The sequence below is a fragment of the Maniola jurtina genome, chromosome 22 (assembly GCF_905333055.1).
Source record: "Maniola jurtina chromosome 22, ilManJurt1.1, whole genome shotgun sequence".
NCBI classification, from domain to species: domain Eukaryota; kingdom Metazoa; phylum Arthropoda; class Insecta; order Lepidoptera; family Nymphalidae; genus Maniola; species Maniola jurtina.
The window spans coordinates 6,143,331-6,169,223 of NC_060050.1; the positions used below are offsets into that span (position 1 = coordinate 6,143,331).

The 25,893-nt window shown below is 36.1% G+C and overlaps 1 protein-coding gene across 1 annotated transcript in view; it reads left to right on the top strand.

The window, feature by feature from the left end:
- Window positions 1-7,201: 7,201 nt before the first annotated feature.
- Window positions 7,202-25,893, top strand: part of LOC123876669 (endochitinase) — a 35,689-nt gene continuing 16,997 nt past the window's right edge. Inside the window, exons 1-5 of the mRNA XM_045922961.1 lie at window positions 7,202-7,224; window positions 8,051-8,162; window positions 23,103-23,163; window positions 23,538-23,710; window positions 25,632-25,797. Of these exons, the coding sequence (XP_045778917.1) occupies window positions 7,217-7,224; window positions 8,051-8,162; window positions 23,103-23,163; window positions 23,538-23,710; window positions 25,632-25,797 (520 nt within the window). The 5' untranslated portion in view covers window positions 7,202-7,216. The remainder of the gene's footprint in view (window positions 7,225-8,050; window positions 8,163-23,102; window positions 23,164-23,537; window positions 23,711-25,631; window positions 25,798-25,893) is intronic.

The following is a 25,893-nucleotide window of genomic DNA, read 5'->3' on the forward strand; positions in this document are numbered from 1 at the left end:
GTAAAGTTGTTAGGACACATAGTAAATACTAACGGGGTACGTATGGATCCTGAACGGGTTAAAGCCATATTAGACTTCCCTATACCTCGGACTATAAAACAATTACGAGGATTTCTGGGATTAATAAATTATTTCAGAAGATTTATTTCAAAATATAGCGAAGAGGTTAAACCACTGTGTGACCTATTAAAACAAAATACGAAATGGTCATGGACAGAGGAAATTAACGATTGTTTTGAAAGGGTCAAGAAATTGTTTATAGACACGATACTTCTTGTACACCCAAATCCTAAGGGAACTTATTATTTACAAACCGATAGCAGTAATTTGGGGGTTTCGGGTTATGTCTATCAATTGAATGAAGCAGGTGAAGAACAAATATTAGGGTTCTGTAGTAAAGCATTGACAGAGACAGAACGCAAATGGACAGTTACTGAACAAGAACTATGGGCCATCATTTTCAGTTTGTCAAAGTTTGAAACATATTTGAGAGGAGCGAATTTAGTCATTAGGACTGATCATAAAAGTCTGATTTTCTTGCAGACGTGCAAACTATTGAGCGCTAGGATGATACGTTGGGTACATTATATAGGGCGATTTAATTACACAGTCGAACATGTGAAAGGTAAACTAAACATTGTAGCAGACGTATTGTCTCGACATTTAAAGGGGACCACCGATGTATTAACTAACAAGGTCACGGGGCCTGAAATGAATCTATTTAAAACATCATTAGGACGATTAGTGCGGGAGCGATGGAGAGAGATAGGTAGTTATCAAAGTCGCGACAAGACTGCTAGTGAGATAATTAGACGCGTGCAAACAGCAGACACTTCTGAATCAAAGTACTACGTGCTTAAAGAAGGGATTCTTTATAGAAGAGACATAAAAGGGGATATCTTAAGGTTATATGTTCCCGAGAACATACTAAGGGATTTGATAGTTAGCATACATGAAGAAGTAGGTCATTTCGGGCGATACAAGGTTTATGCTCTTATGAAACGTCAATATTATTTCCCAAATATGTCTCGTATAATAGGTCGTGTTGTAAGAGCTTGCGAGGCATGTCAAAAGTCAAAACATGCTTTGGAAACGCACACGGGGCCGATAAAAACTGTAATAGCGAAGGAAATAGGGGAGAGAGTTTTTTGCGATATTTTTGGACCTTTACCGGCAGGACGATTTGGTTTTAAATACATATTCGTAATGCAAGATGCTTATAGTAAGTTAATCAGACTATACCCACTACGCCAGGCTAGTGGGAAGGCTACTTTAACTTGTGTAAAAAAGTTTCATAAGCAGGTCACAATTAAGACATTATGTTCAGACAGAGGCGCGAATTTTACTTCAAAAGTTTTCGAGTTAGGTATTCGCCAACTAGGTATCGAATTAACGCACACATCTGTTAGAAATCCGCGGCCAAATTCGACAGAGAGGGTTAATAAAGAGTTAGGTAGATTATTCAGGACGTATTGCGACAAATCACATCGTTCATGGGTAGATCTATTATCGGATATAGAAGATTGTTACAATCAGGTAATACATACTACAACGGGATATTCGCCAAACGAGATTATATATGGAAAACGTACTCTGCTATCGACTGATTTCAACACTGACTCATCGGTGAGGACAGACTTACAGGGTGAACCGTTAGAACAGATTCGACAGCAGGCACGACAAAACATAGATAAGGCGGCCGAAAGTAGACAATTACATTATAACAAAAATCATAAGTTAATACAATTCGAAATCGGAGATTTAGTGAAACTTAAGACTTTTACGAAGTCAGATGCGGATAAAAAGTTGACAAAAAAATTCATGCGCTTATATGAAGGACCGTACATAATAGGGGCAGTTCCATATAATAATGTATATACATTAATAGACGTTCATACTGGTAAAGTTAAGGGTAACTACAATGCCATTCATTTGTTTAGGTACTATGTAGATAAATAGAAAGATAGGTAAAACTAGAGTATTAAAAGGGACAGAAAACAGGTAGTTTGGGGTACACTAAACAAAGAGATACCTGAGTTAAATAGCTATGGTCATGCCCGAGGGTATAATAGATAGGCGTAGGAGGTTTGATACTAGCGTTCTAATACAGATAAGGGGAAAAATAGATTTTGAAACGACTAGTACAGCTGCAGGGACAAAAGGAGCTACGTGTATTAAAAATCTATTTTGGGGGAGCGTGAGATGGCCTTGCCATCCGTCATACGGTTTTATGACTGTCGGAAATTTGAAGCCTTGCTCTTAAAAACAAAAATCTCGCACTAAAAGAAATAAATTAGTTAAGATTCTGAGTAATTGTAGGAAAGGAAGTATAAAAAACAAAAGGGCAAAATAAATTGCTCTAAAGCTAAATTGCGTTAGGGTCGGTCATAAATTAGATAAAAGTCGTAAATTTTAACTTAGAAATCTCTACAAGTGTACAAAATTGCAATCACGTGTTATGCGAGTGGTCTAGGCAAGGCAAGAGCGTGAGAAAGCAAAAGGTACGGCCCATTAAGGGATGTTCGAAATACATTTTATTTTCAGCCAATTAGCCATCAGCCAGGGTAATTCTGTGCGCAAGAGTGAACCAATCAGAAACCGAAATTTCGCTGGTTTTTTTTTCATTTCAGATCATGGGCGTGAACAAAAGATATCCGTGTGGACGTTTTAAGTCTACACTGGGGGACCGAGAGGGACATTCGATTGAGGTCTGGCTCAACGTGCAGTAGAGCCTAACAGTGAATATTAATTAAGTGTAGAAATATATTGCAATTGTATAGTTAATAATAGAAAAATTATAAATAGAATAAAATAGTGTGTATCCGGGCCAGCAGAAGCTGATATATGGTGATGTACTAATTTACATTTAATTTTAAACTAGATTATTTGAAAATCAGTTCCAAAAATCTTGAGTAAAGAATTATTTTACAAACTAAATTAGAGATGATATTATTATTTGGATATTAGGAGGTGTTACAATATTGTGTATAACTATTAGATTTGCATCCAAAATTATAGAAATGGGACATTTCTCTTTGTGGAACTAGGATTCAAATATATCTAGAATAAATAATGAATATATTATAATTTACGCATAATGTGTGTCCTTAAAATTTACTTTATTATAGAAGTAAGAATTATAGATAATATCTCTATTGATTATGTGGGCATGTGTGTATTTTAGATAAAATGGTGTACATAATATTATATAAAGCCGAAAGGGTTTTTTTGTTTGAATATTTGCTTTTCCCTTTCAATAATTAGTATGGCTTAGGAAGCAAATGTTCGGCCGGGAATTAATTAATGTAATAAAGTTACTTAATTCCCAGTCTAAATAATAAATTCAGTTTCTCTTCTTTTTTTTCTAAATACTCAACTGTATGAGTAAATAAACAATTATTTACCAGAAATAAATGCACTTGGGTATAACTATCATCTTTTATTTGCTATATTTAGATACATTTTCCTAGACATTTAATAATGGAGATTCAATTTGTTTGGAGGCTAGACTATCGTATTGTAATATTAACAAAGCCAAAGATACGAAGAAACCATGTATCGAACTAACTTGAGCTCCAATATTAAGATTTTCTCATATGACCTATTTACCAATCACAATTCCTATTATTAAGTAAAAATTAGGTTAGGTTTTTTTTTTCAGCAGTGCACCTATTTATAATACTAGCTCTTATTCAGCATTAAATAGGGAATAAAATTGAATTAGCAGTCTAATGCAGTCTGATGGAATGACACTTGTCGTTACAATTATAGATTTGGTAGAAAAATTACTCAATAGCTAAAATAAGGTGGTGTGCTATAAACTACTAGCTACCGCGGTATAAACATCGTCTTCATCAACATGAACAGCTTTCACCGGCTCACTACTGAGCGCGGACTTCATAGAGAACTCTCGATCAAGTTTACCTTCATCATATGGTATTTTATACCATTATGTGAAATTCTCACGATGGTTTTTCCTTATACTTTTATTATCACAAAACGATTAGTACTAATATACCAAGAATGCTCTCCACTACTAAAGATAATAGGGTTGGCTGGGTTCGAATCCCAGGCTAAAGACACCTTAAAGGGACCTTGTCGAGGATACTTTCGAGTAACAGCTAAATTTCATCTACCTACTAAAATACCCTGAACGAGACAATGGAGTACACGCTGCCTCCAGAGGGCAGATGGCGAGGCAGGTAGGTACCTTTTTTTTATTGTGTACCGATCCTTCCCAAACAGCATTTTAGGTAACATTATCTGTTAAAACCGACGCCAGCTGAATTTGTGAATCACCGAGTTTTTGAATAGATAAAAATACTAGTTTTGCTGTACTTTGTAATTCCTTTGCTTGATATTATATGGTACATGGTTGATTGGTGACGTACCAGCAGCGAGATTCCGGCACAAAGCAAACACGTCATGTCTTTATACAGCTGGACTCTCCGAACTAATAAATTGGCCAATTTATTGACAATCAATCAAACAAATATATAAATATACAAAAATACCATGGTTTTGGGGCGAGCCCAGAGCTCATTGAAAAGAACCTAGGTTTCCGTACCTAGGCAAATTGAAAACGCTTCGCAGCGGAATAGGAGAGTCCAAGTGCTGTGCCCCGATAACAATGCTAAAAGACTGAGATTTCAGTGTAGGGCTCCCCCCGTGCTTGAGGAATGCCGGTTGGTCTCAAACCGATGGCCTAAATAAGGCAAATACACGTATCAACTGATTTTCCACACTAACAGGACGTTCTAAATTAGCAAATCTCTCCACTCATTATATCTATTTTGAGGAGTTGAAATTTTACATTAATTTTTTATAATTCAATCCGTGTAAACCTGTTAGCTGGTCGAGAAGTCTACGTGTTCACCCAACGTACTGTACCAATTAATTACTTGTAAATAACTCATGACTTTAAATACCTAGGTGTTTCTATAATTCAGCTGAGTTTATTTCTTATTTATCTCTTCATAATGCCTAATCTTAACCACTAGTATAGACGATCACACCGTACCATCACAACTTCAATATTAAGAACAGGCTTCATTATAATTAAATTATACTGGTGGAATTGAAACTGAATCATCCTTTCTTTAGTCATCTGAGTATTCATTGGGTACCTATATTAAAATACTTTTTCAAAGACTTTACCTATAGGTACCTTTATTAGTAGAATCATTTTAAAGGACTTGGAAGATTTTGGCCTATCTACTAGTTCGCCATTTTACTTTATTTGCAAAATACTTTGTGGCCACGCATATAAAGTGTACCTACCTATCAATCAATAGCTGGCATCAATACAAACAAGTATTTACAAAGAAAGTCTGTACCAAAATAACTTTTGTTTTGACTCTACCAGGAATAGAGATGGAGAAGTTCTTACTTTCAATGTAAGTATCCACATGTTACGCCAGAGTAGTTGTTGATTAAGAGACTATCAGAGGCAAAATTAACATAATCACACTATCACACTAATATTATAAAGGCGAAAGTTTGTATGTATGTGGGTGTGTGTGTGTGTGTGTGTATGTTTGTTACTCTTTCACGCAAAAACTACTGGACGGATTTGGCTGAAATTTGGAATAGAGATGGATAATACCCAGGATTAGCACATAGGATTCCCACGGGATTTCGAAAAACCTAAATCCACGCGGACGAAGTCGCAGGCATCATCTAGTATTTTATACGATTTAACTGTTGTTCAGGACTTTGTCCGCTTGTATTTTCTATTTTCTCGCAGGATGAGATAGGCCTTTTTCACTTTCAAATTTTCACAGCGAAATTCGAACCCAGGACCTCTAGCTAATCAAATGTACTCGTGTCAATCATAGTTAGGTATTGTGCATCTGAATCGTTAATGACATTGTTCATCGAAAAGGCGCAGATAACGCCACATGGGCACATTAACCTCGTGACATTCTATTCATTAGGTTAGCATTTTTGGGTCAGTATTTTTGAGTGTAAGTACAAACTCGTTTGGTATGATCATAATCAACCCATCGCCGGATACATGCGCCTTATCTTAGAACGAAAAGGTTTTGGCACCCTGCTGGCCAAGTGCAGATTGGCAGACTTCACACACCTTTGAAAACATTATGGGGAACTCTCAGGCATGCAGGTTTCCTCAAGTTTTCATCTTGGAAAATCAAAAAGTTCCACCGAATTTTAAAACCTAAATCCACGCGCACGAAGTCGCAGACATCAGCCAGTTGGATAAGTAATTGCGAAACTTTGTCAGCTTTTCCATCAATTTATATGTTCGTTATAATATTTTCAAGCCTAAAAACCTGAACCGATTTTGACAAATTTTGGCAAAGGGGTAGACGCTTGAGAACGGACATAGGATACTTTTACATCTATAGGATGCAACAGGTGGAGATGGTAATCGGGATATGAGTTGGGGGGACGCACGTCACCTACGCTATCCTGCAGCGGGTGAACGGGGGGGTTGTGCGGGTGTGCGGGGCGTCCCAACCCCAATTGCCATCTCGACCTGTCGCGTACCATACATGGATTAAGTTGCGGATATATATTATCTGGTATGAAGTAAATAAACAGTGTGTAAATGGTAAAATTAATACATCTCATACAGGTTTGCGCACCGTTAGTTGACCAGCTCTCTTTGTACCACAGATGCATTTTCGGGATTGTCGCCGCGCCTTTATCAATCACATAGTATACAGCCTGTTCTAAAATTTAAGTATTTTTATAACAGTACTAAAACGAATCCAAAATAAATTTGTATCCATGCTCTACTTTCCACAGCTTTTGAAATAACTTTCAGCTTTTATGTCTTTAACTTTTTTTGACATAGTTGCAAAAAATATACCTACTCTCTCTCATCCAAATGATAGGAGCTAGGTGATATAATAAATCAGTAATCTCATAAAAATATCAAACACGGTCAAATATTTGATATGTAAAATAGATTGAGTTCTCGTCTGAAATATTTAAAATCTTTTTAATTTTGAACTAAATAAGTGAAGTTAGATAGAGCGTGCTGTCAAGTTACATAAATAATTATGATTTTCTTTGTAATGAGAGATTTCATAAGTGTTATAATTATGATGTGAAACACTTGTTAATTTGAATTGTTTTTCTTTAAGATAAGATAGGGGAAGTGTTCTAGTACACGATTTGAGGACAATTTCATAACATGGTAGGATGACTTGTGTGTTTTCTTTGAAGAGTTTAGTGTGTGAGAGATCTAATGAAAAGGTTTTTACAGAACTTATACAATATATAGAAGGTCATGAATACAAATTATAAATATAAGGTAGTTTCGAAGTATACGTAAGTATCGGTGTTTAGAATAAGAGCGAATCTTCATACTTATCTTTTTTTACCTTTACTTAGTTAATTCATGATTTTTGTGTAATTTATAAAAGTCTCCTATGTAAGCATATTTTAAACCAAAGGTTTTTCTATGAGTTTATTGAACAAAAAAACTTGCGGTCTACTCTTTATATAGGTAGTTATATTACGTTTAAAGTCTGAATTAAGCCGCTTTTATTTTATGGGTCTCTACAACCCCTGCATTAAAAAAACCAGAATTACGCATCTAGTGTTACTCCCTCTACTAAGACTAATCTAACACCACCTAATTTATTAAAATGGGCCATTTTTATTCTGATGAGAGACCTGTGTTAAATAGTCGATTGGTGATGATGATGATGATTTAATTGAATTTATTTTATGGAAACACACAATACAATACTTAAATGACAGGCAATACATATATAAAACACTCAAACCTTAACTGTCCCCAATGAAACCCATTTCATAACTATATTCCTACAAATAAAATCGACTAGTGTAGGTATAGTTTAGGTAGTCAGTTTTTGACAAGATGTACTTAATTCCTAATTTATATTTAGGGAGAGAGAGATGAATGATGAACCCAATAGATTACAGGTGATGTCAATTTTTTTTACTATACAATTTATAAATACTTACAAACCTAGGTACATATACCTAAAAACATTACCTGTCAGGTGTTGTCAGGCAAAAAGTAGTTGTTCAATTTATCCCTCAAAAATCTAAGGATTAAATTTTACACACCCTTTAACCCCGGCGTCTGGATGCGCTCGCGCATAAAACCGTGGTGCAGTGCGAAGCGCGCGCAAACACACGCACGACGTCGGGCCGTCACAGCCGTGAGTATCGCAATTTTTTTTTACCCACGTGCATACATTTTCGCGAATTTCCAAAATGTGGTTATTTTACACTTGGAGCTTATCCTTATTTTTTTAAATATTTTTCGGCTTTAACAATTAAACTGTGATTCAGGGTAAAGTTACTTTTCGATGCAACAGTCAAAGAAAGTTTATTTTTCTGTCAAAAATATTTTTATATTTTGAAATAATTGCGTAAACGCGTAGACAGACGCGATCGCTTTGATCCTTCTTTCAAAAGTTGAATTATATTTATTACTAGCAAACCCGGCGAACTCCGTTTCGCCACTTGGTTTGTAGTACATGCTATGAAAAAAGATTTTCACGCTTTTCTGTTGAAATTTTTCCTGAATTTTCTTTGCTATAAACCACACGGAGCCCGAGACCTTTCCAACGAATGCAAAACCGTGGAAATCGGTTCGTGCGTTATGGAGTTATAGCGTCAGGAAGGAAAACCCGACTTATTTTTATATAGTAGATTAGACCACACAGCGCCTAATTTAGTTAGGACTGTATCTCTACACTAAATTTTTTTTATTAAATAAAACAAAAAAGCTCTTAATGCTAATCAGTGATATATTTTTCCGCATGGAGCATTTAATAAGGGGTATTAATACATTTATAAATGTCTTCATCTAAAGATTAGTTTAGAGATTGTGCACTACAGGTCTATTCATTTTTTATTTATTTTGACTCTATTCATTTTTTATTTATTTTATGACTGCATGTATAAACAAAATAACCGTGCTTTAGTGTATTTTTAGAACATTATTTAATAAACCTTTTTTGATTAAACCTTACAAACTGCATCATAAAAAGATACCAGTTTAATATAATTTAACTATAAAATGCACAAGGATTTTTTATTACTCTTGAATTTTAAAATGAAAGTGGCGTCCGTTTATGAAATATCTACTTTAATATTTTTCATAAAAATTATGTATCTATACATTTTGTGCATTGTTCGTAAGGGTGATTGAAATGAACATTCTTATAGAAAAGGGAAGGGACTCAAAATATAAGCTTTTATTACTATAATATAGGTAGGTATTCCGTGTGAATTTCATTTTACGATGTTACTGCACTGTTCGGGAAGTTGAATAAAAATTAAAAGCTATTATATACATAGGTACCTATTATATTTATTTGCGGTCACCAGTTTATATACCTAGTAGGTATATTTTAATTGGGCAGGTGTTCTATAAAATTTATATCATTTGGTAGTGACATTTTGATGAGACAAAATTAATAATAAAGCAATTAAAATTATTAATGATTGTTAAGTCAAGGACGCTTAATATGTATATATTTTTTTATTTTTAACGTTATTCTTAACATTATATCTTATATTATTAGGTATATTATAAAAAATATAATAAAATAAATAAATAATATTATTAGATAGGTACGTTCCGTAAACGCCGTGGGAGCAAAAACGTCGTCACGCAAAAATGACACGCATAGTACCTATACTATAAAACGTAGATATAAAAGAAGAAACTTACTGATTTTAACGTACCTACAGTTAAAATCCCTAAATTTTGAAACTTGACAATTTTTTGCATTTCTCTTTACATAATATAGACCTTCCACTAAGAAAGGATTTTGAGGATCAGACTTTAATCTAAAAAGCTAATCTAAATATATAAAAGGTAAAAGTGACTGACTGACTGATTGGCTGAAGGTGACGGTGATTGATTGACGAGCACAGCTCGTACTACAAGGGACATGGGTTTGAAATGTGTGTATTCCACGCAGACGAAGTCGTGAGCATAACCTAGCTTTGGTACCTATAAGAGCTTGATATAGGTAGAATTAGTAGGTAGATAATAAATAAAATGAAGATTTACTTACTGAAGCTACAACCACAGGGTAGGACTACAACTCTATTAATTTTCTCATTAGGCTCAAGGGACAAAATAAACGTCTTATTACAACCCATTACAACCCATCCTATAATATATCTTTCTGCGATATAATTCGCCTGCTGAAAGACGAGGCGTGATTCTGCACTCTAATATTATGATTAATGATAATTAATTACATAATGGTGGGGATGTTCTTGGGAATAATAATGCGCTGAGCTCTCAGAGCCTTCAGCTTACAACTCTAATAAGAATAGGGTTAACGCTTCATTGCGTGAAAATTCCGTCGCCGATTTTCTGCTGAGGAACCCGACTATATTTTTAACCCCCGACCCAAAAAGAGGGGTGTTATAAGTTTGTGTATCTGTGTATCTGTCTGTGGCATCGTAGCTCCTAAACTAATGAACCGATTTTAATTTAGTTTTTTTGTTTGAAAGGTGGCTTGATCAAGAGTGTTCTTAGCTATAATCCAAGAAAATCGGTTCAGCCGTTTGAAAGTTATCAGCTCTTTTCTAGTTACTGAACCTACACTTGTCGGGGGTGTTATAAATTTTTAATTTACACTTGTGTTACATCAAATCTACCGAAAGCGTTGGCTACACATGCCAAAGATCGGTTATTTGGCATTGTGTGCCCGATAGTAGTGAATTGTATAAAATATAGAAAAGCTCCGACGCGAAAGATCGGTGACGGAATTTCCGTGCCATGTAGCGCTAGGCAAGACACGAAAATATGATATACCTAGATAGGTAAGTAGTAATGTTAACAATCCAAAAACATATATTTTTTTTTTGAGTAAACGTTCTGACCATCACATGAGAAATGAGCTTCGAACGCGTCTTTTCTGAAATATTTCAAACTAAACTGCGTTTTAGCCTGAATACATAAAGTATTTTCATACATTTTTTCTACATTTCCCCGGTAGCTTAACGGTTGAGGAGCGGACTGAATTCCGAAAGGTCGGCGGTTCAAATTTCACCCGTTGCACTATTGTCGTACCTACTCCTGGCACAAGTTTTATGCTCAATTGGAGGGGAAAAGGGAGTATTAGTCATGATTAGCATGGGTAATATTCTTTAAAAAAAATTGTGTGGAAAAAATGAAGAGTTGGGCACAGAAGTCAGCCCGGCACTGCCGGACGGTAGCTACAATTGGATCAATTAACTATGTAGATGAATGCTCAAAAAAGACCGCTTGGCCACGCCGGGTCGCACATACCTACTTTGACGATTGCCATTCGGTTTTAGGCGGCAGAACCGGGCAAAGAATCAACTGTATAAGCAAACCCGGGCTCGAATAAACCCTGGCGGTTTTGCCGATCAAGCTGAGTATACCTACAGTTTAATATTATGTAGAAATTACATCGGGTCGGCTTTGTTAGGGTTCCGTACCTCAAAAGGAGAAATGGAACCCTTATAGGATCACTTTGTTGTCTGTCTGTCTGCCTGTCTGTGAAAAAAATACCCGAGTACGGAACCCTCGGTGCGCGAGTCCGACTCGCACTTAACTGGTTTTTTAGCGACGGAACGTATTGATCTATATTATTGTCCAACTATCTTCTGTTGCTTCTTCCATTTGGTTGCGTGTGCAATGTCTCCCAGAGTAGTCACTCCAGCTATCCAAGCTCGCTCTAGTAGTCAAGTAGACCGCCCAGGATGCTGAGAGCTTTAGGAGCGAAGCTGGGGAACTTGGTTTGGTCTGCCAGCCGTGCACGTGCGTCAGTGTTCCATTTACCTCCATGCAGGTCATGCCCAGATGACTGTCGGAGACTCCTGTAATGAAAAGATGTTCCTTTAATGGCCTGTTATAAGTTCCTGTTCCTGAGTTTACTTCTATCCAGGCAGAGTAGTTTAGTTTTTTAGTTTAGCGTTGGTCCATGCTAGAGAAAAGGTCTTTGGCTTGCCACTCAGTACCATTTGTTAGAGTGGTGGCTTTTTGAGTGAGTTCATGCAACTAGGTTTCATACTCACTGAAGGGTATGGGTACGATGGGTTCTGACCCTGTCACCTCCAGTGTCCTTGCTAACTAGTGCGTCCACTGCCTGGTTTCCCAAGTCTCCGTCATGTAGCGAGTATATCCAGGGTATCGTATTTGTATCTAACTGTTATCAAGACAAGACCAAGTAATCTTCCTGTCTTTATCGTGACACGGTGAAGAAAACACGACACGCACAGATGTCACGCGATGTCACGCCAAATACCAATTATTATGTCTTTGCTCTGCATCAGTTAATTACTTATATACAAGTTTATTAGTTTTCTCATTTATCTTGCGAAAGTTCGAATTAATATTTGGTTTGTAATAACCATCCTGAAGCCTGAGTTGTTTCCTTAGCCGTTAGTTAAGTCTTTAAATAACGTGATAAATCTCTCAATATTGTGCATACAAACTTAAATTTTCATCATACGGAACCCTCACCACGTGACTTCAACTCGCACTTTCAGGTTTTAAATATGTATGCAGTTATCATAGTTTAGGTTACAAAGGTTTCCCTTTCGGTCGGTGACCTTAGTTGACAAAGGATAACGACACCAGTTAGGTGAACTCACCAGGTCTATTTGTATGCCGCGCGTGTCCACTATTGTGGCAGCTCAACTGACCTCAGGGACACCTGGACTAATAAATAAAATCATACTACTTATTCAGTGTCTCCTTTTTAAGACAACTGTAATTAAAATTTGAAGAAAAAAGTCTTTTGCGTACTGCATAGCGACTGAATAGGTAATCAATTATCATACATAAAAATAATATTGTAAAAAGATAAAGCTAAATTCTACTTCATTTCTTTATCGTGAAAATACACGCGAAGTAGTGTCACAATATTTTTGGTAACAGTGTACCTCCCAAGTATGACGTGCAATAATATAATTAAGAAGAACATAATGTGAAAAACAGTACAATCATCACATATCGTACAACCCTGTAAAAAGTTTTACATTTTGTCTACTTTTCACTCATGTTCATACCTAGAATTATACCTACTTAGTATACGTAAATAAACTTAGGTAGGCATGTAGATATTCTGAAGGAATTTTGATATACCAACTATATGAAAAGTACCTACTTATATTTTATCTAAATTAGAAAAATCAATCTGGGAAGGGCATTCCGAACCGTGGTAGATTCAGTGACGATTCGATCAATTTGATAAAGTTTATGTTTGTATAAAGAAACTTTCTATTTCTATAAATAAACTAATAATATGTCGGTAATCAAATTGGTCTTCGGTGTCTATATTATATTCACAGCAAACTGTTTCTGTCGCAGTGATTCAAGATTTAATTTATTCCAAATATAAATACCGTTACAACAAATTGTATTAATGGAGTCACTTAAAACTCTTAGACTTTGAAGTGGATTAGATTAGAATAAATTAAGAGATTAATACTAAGCAAAGTGTCGAATTTAATTACTAGAGGACAGGGTCTTCATTGTACCTGTCGAGAAGGATTTGACCGTTATCTTCGAGTAGGTACTTATTTATTGTAAAATCTTGACGACTTTACACAAGTTTCATTGATTTAATAGATAACAGATAAAATTCAAACACTTGACCCCTGCTGTTATCATGTACCTAACGATTCATATCACTATCATGAACCTATCGTCACGCCCCGCCGCGCCGCCGGCTCACTTCTGAGTTACGGGTCTCCTCTCAGAATGAGAATGTCCGACGAGTGCGGATTGGCAGACTTTACACATATTGGAGAAAATTATGGAGAACTCAGCTCAGGCATGGTTTCCTTACGATATTCCTTCACCAAAAAAGCAAGTGGTATTTAATTGCTTAAAACGCACATAACTTCGAACAGATTAGAGATCTTTGTTTTCTTCTTTGTTCGGTTCTTTGATTTACTACAGTACCCTAAAAAGGAAAATTAAACAGGCGAGTTTATTTTACTTTCTTCTAGGTTTCTAACAAACTAGTAATTTATTGACACTAAAAAGTTCAATGTTTCGAAGTAATCAAACTCTAGGCTGACTGGAATACTGATTGAATGACCATTGGCAGCCGCGGCCAAGACAATGACCGCCAATGAGGAAAACTAGTGCATATATACATATAATGTTTATATACGAATACGTACGAAGTGCATCAAATTAAATCAAATTTTATTTTATCAAATCAAAAAGTTGAAGTTTCTCATAAGATTTCAAAAAAAAACTTATCAAAAAATCAAATCAAAGTCGTTATTATCAATCGATAGTCGTTTGCTACTGGAAGTAATTCTCCTTTATAGGCTTTCACAAGCCACGATCTTGCACCGCCAGCATTCAGCGACTCCCTGCACCTTGTTTGATGTCGTTTGTCCACCTGATGGGAGGTCTGCTAACGCTGTACTTTCCTGTGCGAGGTTGCCATTCCAGCACCTTGTGACCCCAATGTTCTTCCAATAATATGCCCTACTAGCCGATGCCCGCGACTTCGCCCGCGTGGATTTAGGTTTGTCGAAATCCCGTGGGAACTCTTTGATTTTCCGGGATAAAAAGTAGCCTATGTGCTAATCCAGGATATTATCTATCTCCATTCCAAATTTCAACCAAATCCGTCCAGTAGTTTTTGCGTGAAGGAGTAACAAACATACACACACACACACACACACATACATACAAACTTTCGCCTTTATAATATTATATTAGTGTGATTCACTGCAACTTCCGCTTTGCATCCCGTTGAGAAGGCAAAGATACCACAGTATAAGGAGATACAGTAGTCAGGCGCCTTTGATCTCGTCGTATAACGCCGACGATGTCTTTTATTTGCCGACATTCTTATTTTGTTTTTTCAGATCAACATTGATAATAAACATTATACCTAATTAACAATGATCAAATAGTATAAGATAGGCTACTTTTTATGAAAATAGAACATTTCCTTTAGGATTTTTTAAAAACCTAAATCGGCGCGGACGAAGTTGCGGGCATTTTTTAGTATTGGTGTAGTTATGCACTTTCTTATGTAAAAATATTACAATACCGTTTTTTGCAATACACTGATACCTAGTCTACCTACTAACTACAAGTCTTTAGAAAAGTCCTAGGTACGCAACTGTCATGCACATAACTTTCACAGCAATTGTTCGTTCTCCATTCAAAACATTCAGTAGGTACTATAGACTATTAAACTACCTACCTACTAAGCTTTACTCTGTCTATGTTTCGTATTCCTCACTGCTGCAGGTTGTGATCTTTTTTATTAATAACATAATGGTAGGAATTTTCTCAGGATAATAATGCGGTGTGCTCCCAGGTCATTCCACAGATTTTTAGAATCATCAGATGTTAGAGATTATAATAAAGACCGAGAATTGCTTGAAGTTCTTTCCAAAGTACGTAGAAAATGAAAAGGCCAAATTCGGATCTGTAAAGTCGGTCACCCATCCAATTATAGACTTGGGTCAACAATGCTTAACAATTGTAAACAATTGATACGCGTTGTCATATAACTAAGCTACACTTTACTCTATTTCACTAAGCTTTACTAAGGCCCTGTCAATTACTTAGAGAAATCATTATTTTCCACAGCAAGAACCACATTTTCCTCTATATTTGAGTTCACAAACGGGATATTTATTAGCAAGCCAGCAATAACAAAGGGAACAATGAAAGGCAATATTGAAAGCGTCAGGTGCTTTGAATCGAGCTGTGGTTTGGTTTATTAGTTATTCTATTCCTGTATTATTTGGAGCTGCAAACAAGACGTAGCCTTAGCAACTTTATTTGATATCTCTAAGCCTACCACAATGTTTCACACAGAAACCAGGATCTCGAAAGTTAACTGTGGACTTGGTACTTTTGAGTAGAGGTACCTAATACTAGAACGTCTACCCTGCATTACACAAATTTTAACATCGTGTATTATTATTTTAAGTAATTGTATAATTAGGTACTATTGATGAATGCCTTAGCGACAAAGTTGTGTGGAACGCAGGCAACTTTGTCACTGAAAGTTCAGTCGGTACCAAAATTTTAGATTTGTGACTCATTTCGTCTACGAGCTAGAGACCTTTGACACGCGGACAGACAGACAGCAGAGTGACATTAAGAGGGGTCTCTCCGTCACTCGCTCCATACGAACGTAGTTTCAATTTCATTTGAATATTAATCAACCAAAGTCCATGAAATTTTGCAGACATATTCTAGAAACTAATATCTATGTCTGTGGTTTACCAGATTTCTGTTAAAATATTCGGTTTTAAAGTTACGCGGTCTTAAAAATTCACATACAAATCTATGAGCTCCTGTAATTTTGAAACTACATATTTTAGAAAAATCTAAAACACAACAGGCACAGATATTAGTTTCTAGAATATGTCTCCAAAACTACGATTGTATGGAAAAGTGACGGAGAGAGCCCTGTTAATAGGGCTCCGTTTTTATGCTTTCGGTACGGAACCCCAAAAATCATCCAAGTTATATTATTTTCCTAACGCATAATAAATACGTCGGGACAATCCCTACTTTGCCGCAATATTTGGTGCGCCATGGCATCAGATTTTCATTATTTCTATTGTATTTTTCTATTGTAGAAAAATTGGTCACAATTTATTCTAACAAGATTTCTATTACCTAGTAGGTACTTTCCAGAATTGCCTCGGAAAATACACTTGGAAAGAAATTTAAACTACACACACTGCGCAAAAAATTACGAGATATTTCACCCCGGTTAATAGCCTCATCTGATGACAGAAGGACTGATCCATTTTTTACGCAAAGGATCAGCTTGGCTGTTCAGCGCGGAATGTATGCGCGCCAGTAATTCTTGGCACCATTCCACGTTAGTATGATTTGTATACCTAGTAATTAACAAACAATTAAAAAAAAATACATATAATATTATGGAAAAAACTTTGATAAAGAAGGTTTGTATCGCCACAGGATTTTTTCTAATCATCTAAAATGTGATGCAAAAGCTGATGTTTCGCTTGAAAGTGCATCTGTCCAATTTGCCTACTACTCAGTACCAACCAAATTGCCCATTTGCGTTTGAATCACAGTAAGTTTTCAATTTTGAAAACGCAATTTTAAGCGGTCGTCTAATTAACCCCTTGATCTTAATCACTGATTAAGTGTAATTTGCTCATAATATTCTGACTTAAAGCCTCTCCAGAAAAATAAAATATACTTCGCCATATTGCGAAAAACCCGTGAAACTAGATCATATTATACAAGACATTTTTAAAAAGAAAAATAACAACAAGTAGTTAAGTGGATAAGTTTTATTCGGAGGTCCTTTTTTTTTTTTGTTGACGCTAGGGAATGCATTTACGCATCCTCCCCGGAAGCTAGCCAGCCAGCCGTGAGGCAGCCAGCCAGCTGAGGGAGGGTATGTGGGACTCGCCGGCCGAGAGGCGACCGGAATACCCACTAAACCCCAGCGGCGCTACTGCGCGTCGCCTGGCGACTGGGTCACGGGAACGCCGAAGCAAACAACCGCGACCCAGCCAGCCACGTCGCCCGCGTCCCATCCTCCGCTTCGTCCACTGTGCCCTCTGCTAGTCAGAGGGACACGCGGAGAAAGTTCCCCCCCTGCCAGGTCGTTAGCCATAGCCAACAATATCTCCAAAGATAAATTATTAGCCATGTTACCGAGGCGCACCGGCCCGAACACTGTTCTCCCCCTCGGACGCATCTAAAAGGGACCAGCAGCATCCAGGCACACTGGGAGGTTACCTGGCTGGCGCCCCTATTCGGAGGTCCTACGCTTAGAAAGCGGACACGCAACTTTTCACAATCAAGTGCTTTCGTGTACACTTGTGAACTACAATCTTATTTTCGTATCCCAATTTTGAGTAAGCTCCTAATATTGTACCTACAATATTTTTAGGTAGGTGCCTAGGTATTTCGGATTGAAGATAGTACTTACTATCAGTCTAGACATCTTCTAGACAAAAATATTCTGCCATCTTCCAACTTTATTCTGTATGCAAACGTTCCACTAGTGCAAGAGTTTATTGACGATATAAAATGAAGGGTACCAATTCTCAAGATTGCAGTGTATCTTTTATGACGACAGCGCCAACTATCGCATCTAAATTTTATCTGTGTGGTTTAAACTGAAACCGTTGTCTTAAATAATAAAACCATTGCATTGCGTAATACTTTATATATTTTGTATTCATTTCATTGATTGATAAAAAAATGGCCAAGTGCGAGTTAGACTCGCGCACCGAGTGTTCCGTACTCGGGTATTTTTTCCGACATTTTGCTCGATAAATTAAAAAATAGTTGTTTTAGAATGTACAAGTAAAGCCCATATGATACCCCACTTGATATAGTTATCTTACTTTAAAAAACGAAACAATTTTTTTTTTTTTGTGATGTAACCACAAATTCATGGTTTTCAGATGTATCTAAGACAATCACACTAATATTATAAAGGAGAAAGTTGTGTGTGTGTGTGTGTGTGTGTGTGTGTGTGTGTGTGTGTGTGTGTGTGTGTGTGTGTGTGTGTGTGTGTGTGTGTGTGTGTGTGTGTGTGTGTGTGTTTGTTACTCCTTCACGCAAAAACTACTGGACGGATTGGGCTAAAATATAGAATGGAGATAGATTATACCCTGGATTAGCACATAGGCTACTTTTTATCCCGGAAAATCAAAGAGTTCCCACGGGAATTTTAAAAAACTTACATCCACGCGAATGAAGTCGCGGGCATCATCTAGTTACTTATATGTACTTAGTACCTACTACGCGCTAGAAAGCGATCATTGCGTACATAAATTTTTGATTACAATTTGTCGTCCCGTGTCTTACTAATTTTAATAGTCTCAACTCTCATAGAACACGATTTTTGTTTAAAATAGCCCTTTTATAGCTGTACCTACTAATTGAATTAAATGATCTAGGAGATGTACTTATCATCATCATCATCATCAGCTCATCGCTGGATCACTACTAAGCATGGGTCTCCACTCTGAATGAAAAGTGTTTCGCCATTGTCCACCACGCCAGCAAGTAATATGGAGATGTAATATTACGTTTATCTCATTCCTATACATATAAAATATATAATATCTATATGGCCATCCATGCGGTTGGGGCAAGTTAGTTAGCTCAAATGGCTCAAATATATAGCTCTTTATAACGGGCCCTGATTATATTAGTAACGGGTACTTTTAGACAAACACGCACTCTGTGATACGAGCCTAATTTGAATACATTTGCATAGTTGATTAAATTAAATAAACTTTGAAATCCAGTGACGATCAATCTATTTGTTTTAACTCGACAGTATGCCCTAATTCGCACGAGCGTTAAAAAAGCGTTGCGTTAAGACCCGGCGTTGCGCTGAAAATACAAAGTGCGCGATAAAAAAGCGTTGATGTGAACGGATACTTGGGAATGCATTTGTTCTATTTGAACGCTTTTTTAACGGACGTTAAAAAAGCTCTCGTGTGAATGATATAGACTCTCGTATGCTTTGCTAATTAAATTTTTATATTTGTAATCTTGGAAGCCACCTAAGTAATTGAATTTTTTTATACCATATTTTGAAAGGTAGGTTGTTACATTATTCCAGATGGAAACATACGAGTATTTCGTTCAGCACTGGCGAAAGCGGCCCTAGTTAGTTATAAAGTTGGAAATTTCAATACTATTTATAAAGTTTTATCTAAGAGATGCATTAACTTAATGCCGAGAACCATCGCGACGAAGCGCCATAGAAATTTCTAACGTATAGGGTTGCCACACATGACAATAAAATAATGGTTGAACATGGGTATGCAGATGAAACTACTGTCATACTTATCCTCCTACATTATTAGAAAGTTTTATATTGGGTTCAATATCTTCTTCCTTATTTTAACTAGAACTTTCCGGAAACATCGTCGGAGATTTTTTTCTCACACTACCGATAATAATGTAATGCTACAAAAAAGTCACTTAGCTGTATTAGTCCTCACAAAATGTAAAAACTACTATACTTAAGTGAAAATTATTCAAGTTGTATAGAGCTAGGATATGGAACGCCCTTCCGGCATCAGTTTTCCCTTCCACCTATAATATGAGTACCTTCAAGTCAAGAGTGAATAGGCAACTTCTAGGCAAGCGCGCCCCATCTTAGGCTGCATCATCACTTGCTAGCAGGTCTGATTGCAGCCAAGCGCTAGTCTATATAATTTAAAAAAAAAAAGAGTATGATATCGTTGTGCCTGCTTACACAGTGAATTTGTTGCTCAAAAAATGTGACAGCCCTAACATACGCTCTGAGCAACAACAAACTTGTAGTTCATATTATGTAGAGTAACGGGACCATGCTACGGTACCGTTCCACATCTGTCCGCCTACTGACCCGCTCTTGACTTCATTCGAAACTAAATTAATATATGCTACTAGCATATTAATTTAATTAACATACTACTTCGTCCGCGTGGATTTAGGTTTTTACAAATCCCGTGGGAACTCTTTGATTTTCCTGGATTAAAAGTAGCCTATGTTGCCCCGTTGCGACGAGATTGAAGGACAAACCAATATACAAACACACTTTCGCATTTATGATATGCATAGTGATAGGAACTGTATTAGTGATGAGAGGAAAAATTTCAATGATATCGGTATTCTATTTGGTAACTAATCGCCTTATAAAATTTTTGATAATCTTTAGGGGATGAATTGGAATTTCTAAAAATCCTGAAACAAAAACTTGTAAAATGAAGGACTTTCGTTTTAACCTGGGTGAAACTTTAGAGAATCGTAGAACACGTATTTCTTCATTTTTATAAGAAAACTAAATACTTATCAATTTTCATAATTATTATAAGATTATGACGGATTATCCTAAAAACTTTCAGCCTCTATTTGATCCCCTCATTGGATAGATATACCCACCTACCAGGGCTTATACAATTAATTTCTAGACAGTTTGAGCTGTAAATAAATTGATATGTCAGTGAATCAGTTTCTTCTTTTAATTAATAGGTAAATACATTAATTCATAAGTAGCGTCAACACAATCCACATCCGATACGTTGGACCAACACAAATAATGTTCATGGTGTTTGCTCAGCGTCTCATTGTTGGTGCTGTTTGCCCTTTCAATACGTTATACAATCGATATAATTACCTTTTATATCTGTAGATTTTTATTTGATATTCCTACCATATAAAGGAATATTATCGTAATTTATTGTTAATAACATTTTATTGTAGGTACTTGTATTTAGATATTTTTATTACAGTATCGTTTATGTTATTGTTTTAGCTTGACATTGATGCGGTCTTGAAGAAGGTAAATAAATAACCTAATGATAAAAAAAATCTAATAAGTACGTTTGTCTTTCTGTTCATAATATTATGTCTGTCTTTTTGTTTGGCCTATTCCTAGCTAAACCGCAGAACTAATGTTATTGAATTTGGTAATCCAGAGATAGACTGATTTATATTCTCAAACCATCAAACTCATAGGCTTAGGTAGCGAAAAAATTCTAAGTCTATGATCTAACTATACCTTAGTGTACGTACCACTTGACTGTCGGTTGAGCTCCCTAGAGTAGGTACTTACCTAAATTGTATGTTCTTTGCGGTATGGTAGAGTCACAGCAAAATTGAATTTCATGCCTTTTAAAAGTTTTAAACGAGTTTCAAATAGTGGAGGTTCCAAAATCAGCGCATACCTACAAAGGCTAGATTCCTCCGTACAACCACAGATTCCGTTTTCCTCTGTGGTACAACGGCGCGTACCTATACCTATTCTTTTACGTCAACTTGGAGGGAGGGACCCTCCCGTCACGGTAAACCTATATTTTTTTCACGTAGGAAACTTGCTTCTAAGCACGTTAAACTCTATCATCACTTCGGAAAGTAGATTCTACTGAAATGAGTTAGCAAAAATATCTATTTAGGAGTTTATGGAGCTCAGGGAAATACAGTAAAATAATTATTTTTATAATACCTGTAACTGTTATGATATTAGACTCATAATTCCCCTATATGTATATAAGATATAAAAGCTATTAATAATAATTAATTAGCCTTCTCGGGTGTTCTCGGGCTCTAAAAGTCCCAGATCAAATAAAATCAAACGTAAATTGAGTTGAAAATCTTTTATTTGTTAGGAAACAACTAAGTTTTACTTGCTGCGATCTAGGCTGATAAGTTAAGCGTATCGACTTGACTGTTCTCGGTGGAGGGAACAATAATTGAATTGTACAAAGAACTAAGTACCTACTTAGTTAACTTGGATCGTTCCTACTCCGAATGTTAATCAGTTTCTTCTCATTAGCAAAAATACTGATTGAACTAGTGATTCTATTAACTATAATAATATTAATATTTCTTTATAATAATGCGTACCACAAATAGTGGACTTCGTCTGTGGTGGCGTTTGCTGGCGCGCGTGTTGTAACTTTTGGAGTGTTTTTTTTTTTTGTTAAAACTGACTGGAAGGCGCTCTAAGGGGGTGGTAGGTAGGTACCGTGCGTATGTCGGCGAGCGCCGGTACAGACGGGGTCCATCCTTGTATAGTTTAGCTAACTTGTTACAAATAACTATAAACTTGACATTGGCTAATCATTGTAAAAGCCAGACGAGAGAGGGAAAAAAACTACAAATAGTTCTGTTTTATTATTATTATATATTAATTTTCATAGAAAATGATGATAAATTCAATACCATCATCGAAAACTGAAATGCCATTTTTACCTAGATATAGTAGAAAACTTTTTTAAATTTCTTTTATGCACTTATTATTATAATATTATAATATTGTATGCATATTATATTTGTGCATATTATTATGTATATGCACAAGCTTGACCACAATCACATCTGATGGAAAGTGATGAATTTCGATTAAGATAGGAGGCGTTTACCTAGAAGACATTGTCTACTCACTCTTTAACTTCATTCACATCTTCGTGTTGCTATTATTTTGATGAAGGACTAATTAAGTACCTAATCTTCATATTTTTTAAGCATTCAGATAGCAAAACTCCTAAATTAGGCCTCGAAAATATATATCTATTTATTAATTAAAATAAGTGTTCCTTTATTGTAACTTTTTGTCTTTAGTAAAATGTTTTTCCCTTGTTTTTATTATTATTTTTCTTCTTTACAGGTCAGAATGCGATTGTTACTATCCACGTTGGCCGTCCTGGTTGCATTAACTTATGTTGAATGTAAGTTAAACAATTTTTAAAAAAAAAACTTGATAGATATTGATGCTGTTATTTATTATTCTCTCTCTCTCTCTCTCTCTCTCTCTCTCTCTCTCTGCATAACCGTCTTGTCTGCCTATCTAGTGAACGGGTCTGTCAAAGCTGTGTTTTCCTGTGTGAGATCGGCATTCCAGCACCCTAGGACCTAATGCCTAACGTCTAGTGGTTCTTCGAAATACGCTGTGCCCCGCTTTTTGCCACTTCACCTTTGCACTCCTGGCACAAGCTTTACGCTTAATTGGAGGGGAGAGGGAGTATTAGTCATGATTAGCATTGCTAATATTCTTTTTTAAAATTAAAAAGAAAAACATGTTAATTTTGTATATGTTTTCCAGCAACGGACAGCAGAGCGCGTATAGTATGCTACTTCAGCAATTGGGCGGTGTACCGGCCGGGAGTGGGTCGATACGGCATCGAAGACATACCTGTTGATCTGTGCACTCACATCATCTACTCCTTCATCGGCGTCACGGAGAAGAGCAGCGAAGTTCTAATCATTGATCCTGAGGTGAGAATCAAGCTTCCTATCTTCTTTGAGAAGACAGAAGGCCTTTAGAACTATTACAAAGTAGATAGGTCGGAAAATGCTACCTAATATTACGAAGCAACGAGTACTGACGTATAGCTACAAGCTAACTATATTAAATGTAAAGGTAGCAAAATACCTAATAAATAAATTTACTTACTAGGTATACCTACTATTTATTCAAAAACTTTCTATAGAAATCGGGCAGGTGGCCGTGAGAATTTGTGTAAAAAGATGGAAAATATTCTACGAATTCCTACTTTCTGTTTTTAGTGAGTTGCTCGATGGGCCCCGACTACGTTTGTTTGGCAGAAGAAAAATATGACGCATTTTCATTTCGAATTTTTTAGATTCGTTAAAACCTTTTGATCTCAGTTTTCCTGCGTAAAAATCTAGCTTGACTTGTATATGTCGCAGGTATATTGTCAAAGCCGTGATATTACAATCTCACTAGTGATATTATAATTACACCTTATAATAATTATTATCTAAGATAGCCCAAGTTTCTTTAGGGGACCATTCAGATGACATGTGTTATTTTCAACCTTTATGCAATGCATTAAGACACAATATATCGTCTGTATGGTCCCCTTAAAGAAGCCCTTATATTGACTATAAATTCCGGTGTAAGCATCTGCGCGGGAGATATTATAAATAGTCCTACTAGTTGATGCCCGCGACTTTTAAAAAATGTTTGGTTTTTTTTAAATTATCGTAGGAACTCTTTGATTTTCCAGGATAAAAAGTTGCCTATGTCAATTTCCGGGACGCAAGCTACTTCTGAACCAAATTTTATATAAATCGGTTAAACAGATAGACCTTCAAAAATCCCGTGGGAACTCTTTTATTTTACGGGATAAAAATTAAAAGTAGCCTATGTCCGTCCCTGGCAATTGTCATATAAGCTAACTTTGTACCAAATTGCATCAAAATCGGTTAAACTGTTGGGCCGTGAAAGGCTAGCAGACAGACAGACACACTTCCGCATTCATAATATTAGTATGGATATGGACGACTATAATATCTCCTGCACAGATGCTTACACCCACCTGATGAAGACGAGATTATTAGGATATAAACTAAAGAAAAGTTTGTCGCAGGTAATAAAAATGTTAGCTATGATTTAGTTAGAACTAAAACTTAAGTCATAATCTTAACTTTCATTACCTATTTGGTTTATGAGAGTTACTTTTACACGTTACCCACATTCCTCGTAAAAGTACCTAATACCTCTCTGTAATTACACCATTTATGTACTTACATTGGTAAAGTACAAAGTAAGTCGAATGGCTCAACAACTTTATTACTCTGGTTTCAAACATATCCATTAAGCTGATGTTACGAGTATAATGTAATGCTTATTGAACTTTGTGGTTCTATGTTTGAAAATCTTACTTCCTGTATTGTATATATTTTGTTGTTTGATCAAAATCGGCCGCATAGAATTGGAGATAGCATTTTAACCGATAGAAAATCAGAAATAGGTATACATATAATATTATGAGGCATACAATAGTTTTTTAAACGCCCGATTCCAAAGATTTTCATAAAAACCAAAGTTTTACCAAGTCTTAATAATAAAAGTCCGAACTGTTATGTGATAAAATAATAGGATTCACTCGGTAAATTTTAGATCTTATATTTACTAATAAATAATTGCTAATTCGGAATTTTGCGTGTCTCTGAGAAACAATCTAAGGTATACCGAGTGAATAAGTTAGTAAGTATTGTAAATACCTGAAATTAACTATTATTATCATCACAGAAAAGTTTGGACTTTTACCACTAAGACTTATTGGTAAATCTACTGAAAAATCCCAAGGTTTGAGTATTTGCAGTAACATAATATAACCTAATAACTTATCTTTCAGTCTCACATTTCACGTGAAATATTTTTTTGCAGTTGGATGTGGACAAAAATGGATTCCGCAACTTTACGTCTTTGAAGGCGACGCATCCTGACGTCAAGTTCATGGTGGCTGTGGGTGGTTGGGCCGAAGGAGGCTCCAAATACTCCCGCATGGTGGCGCAGAAATCCTCCAGGATGGCCTTCGTGAGGAGCGTACTTGGTAAGCGCTGCCAATTTCAAACAACAAGCATATAGTGTGTACCTTATTGTAATGCAATGCAAAAAATGCATTCCGAACCAGTGGTAGATGCTCTTG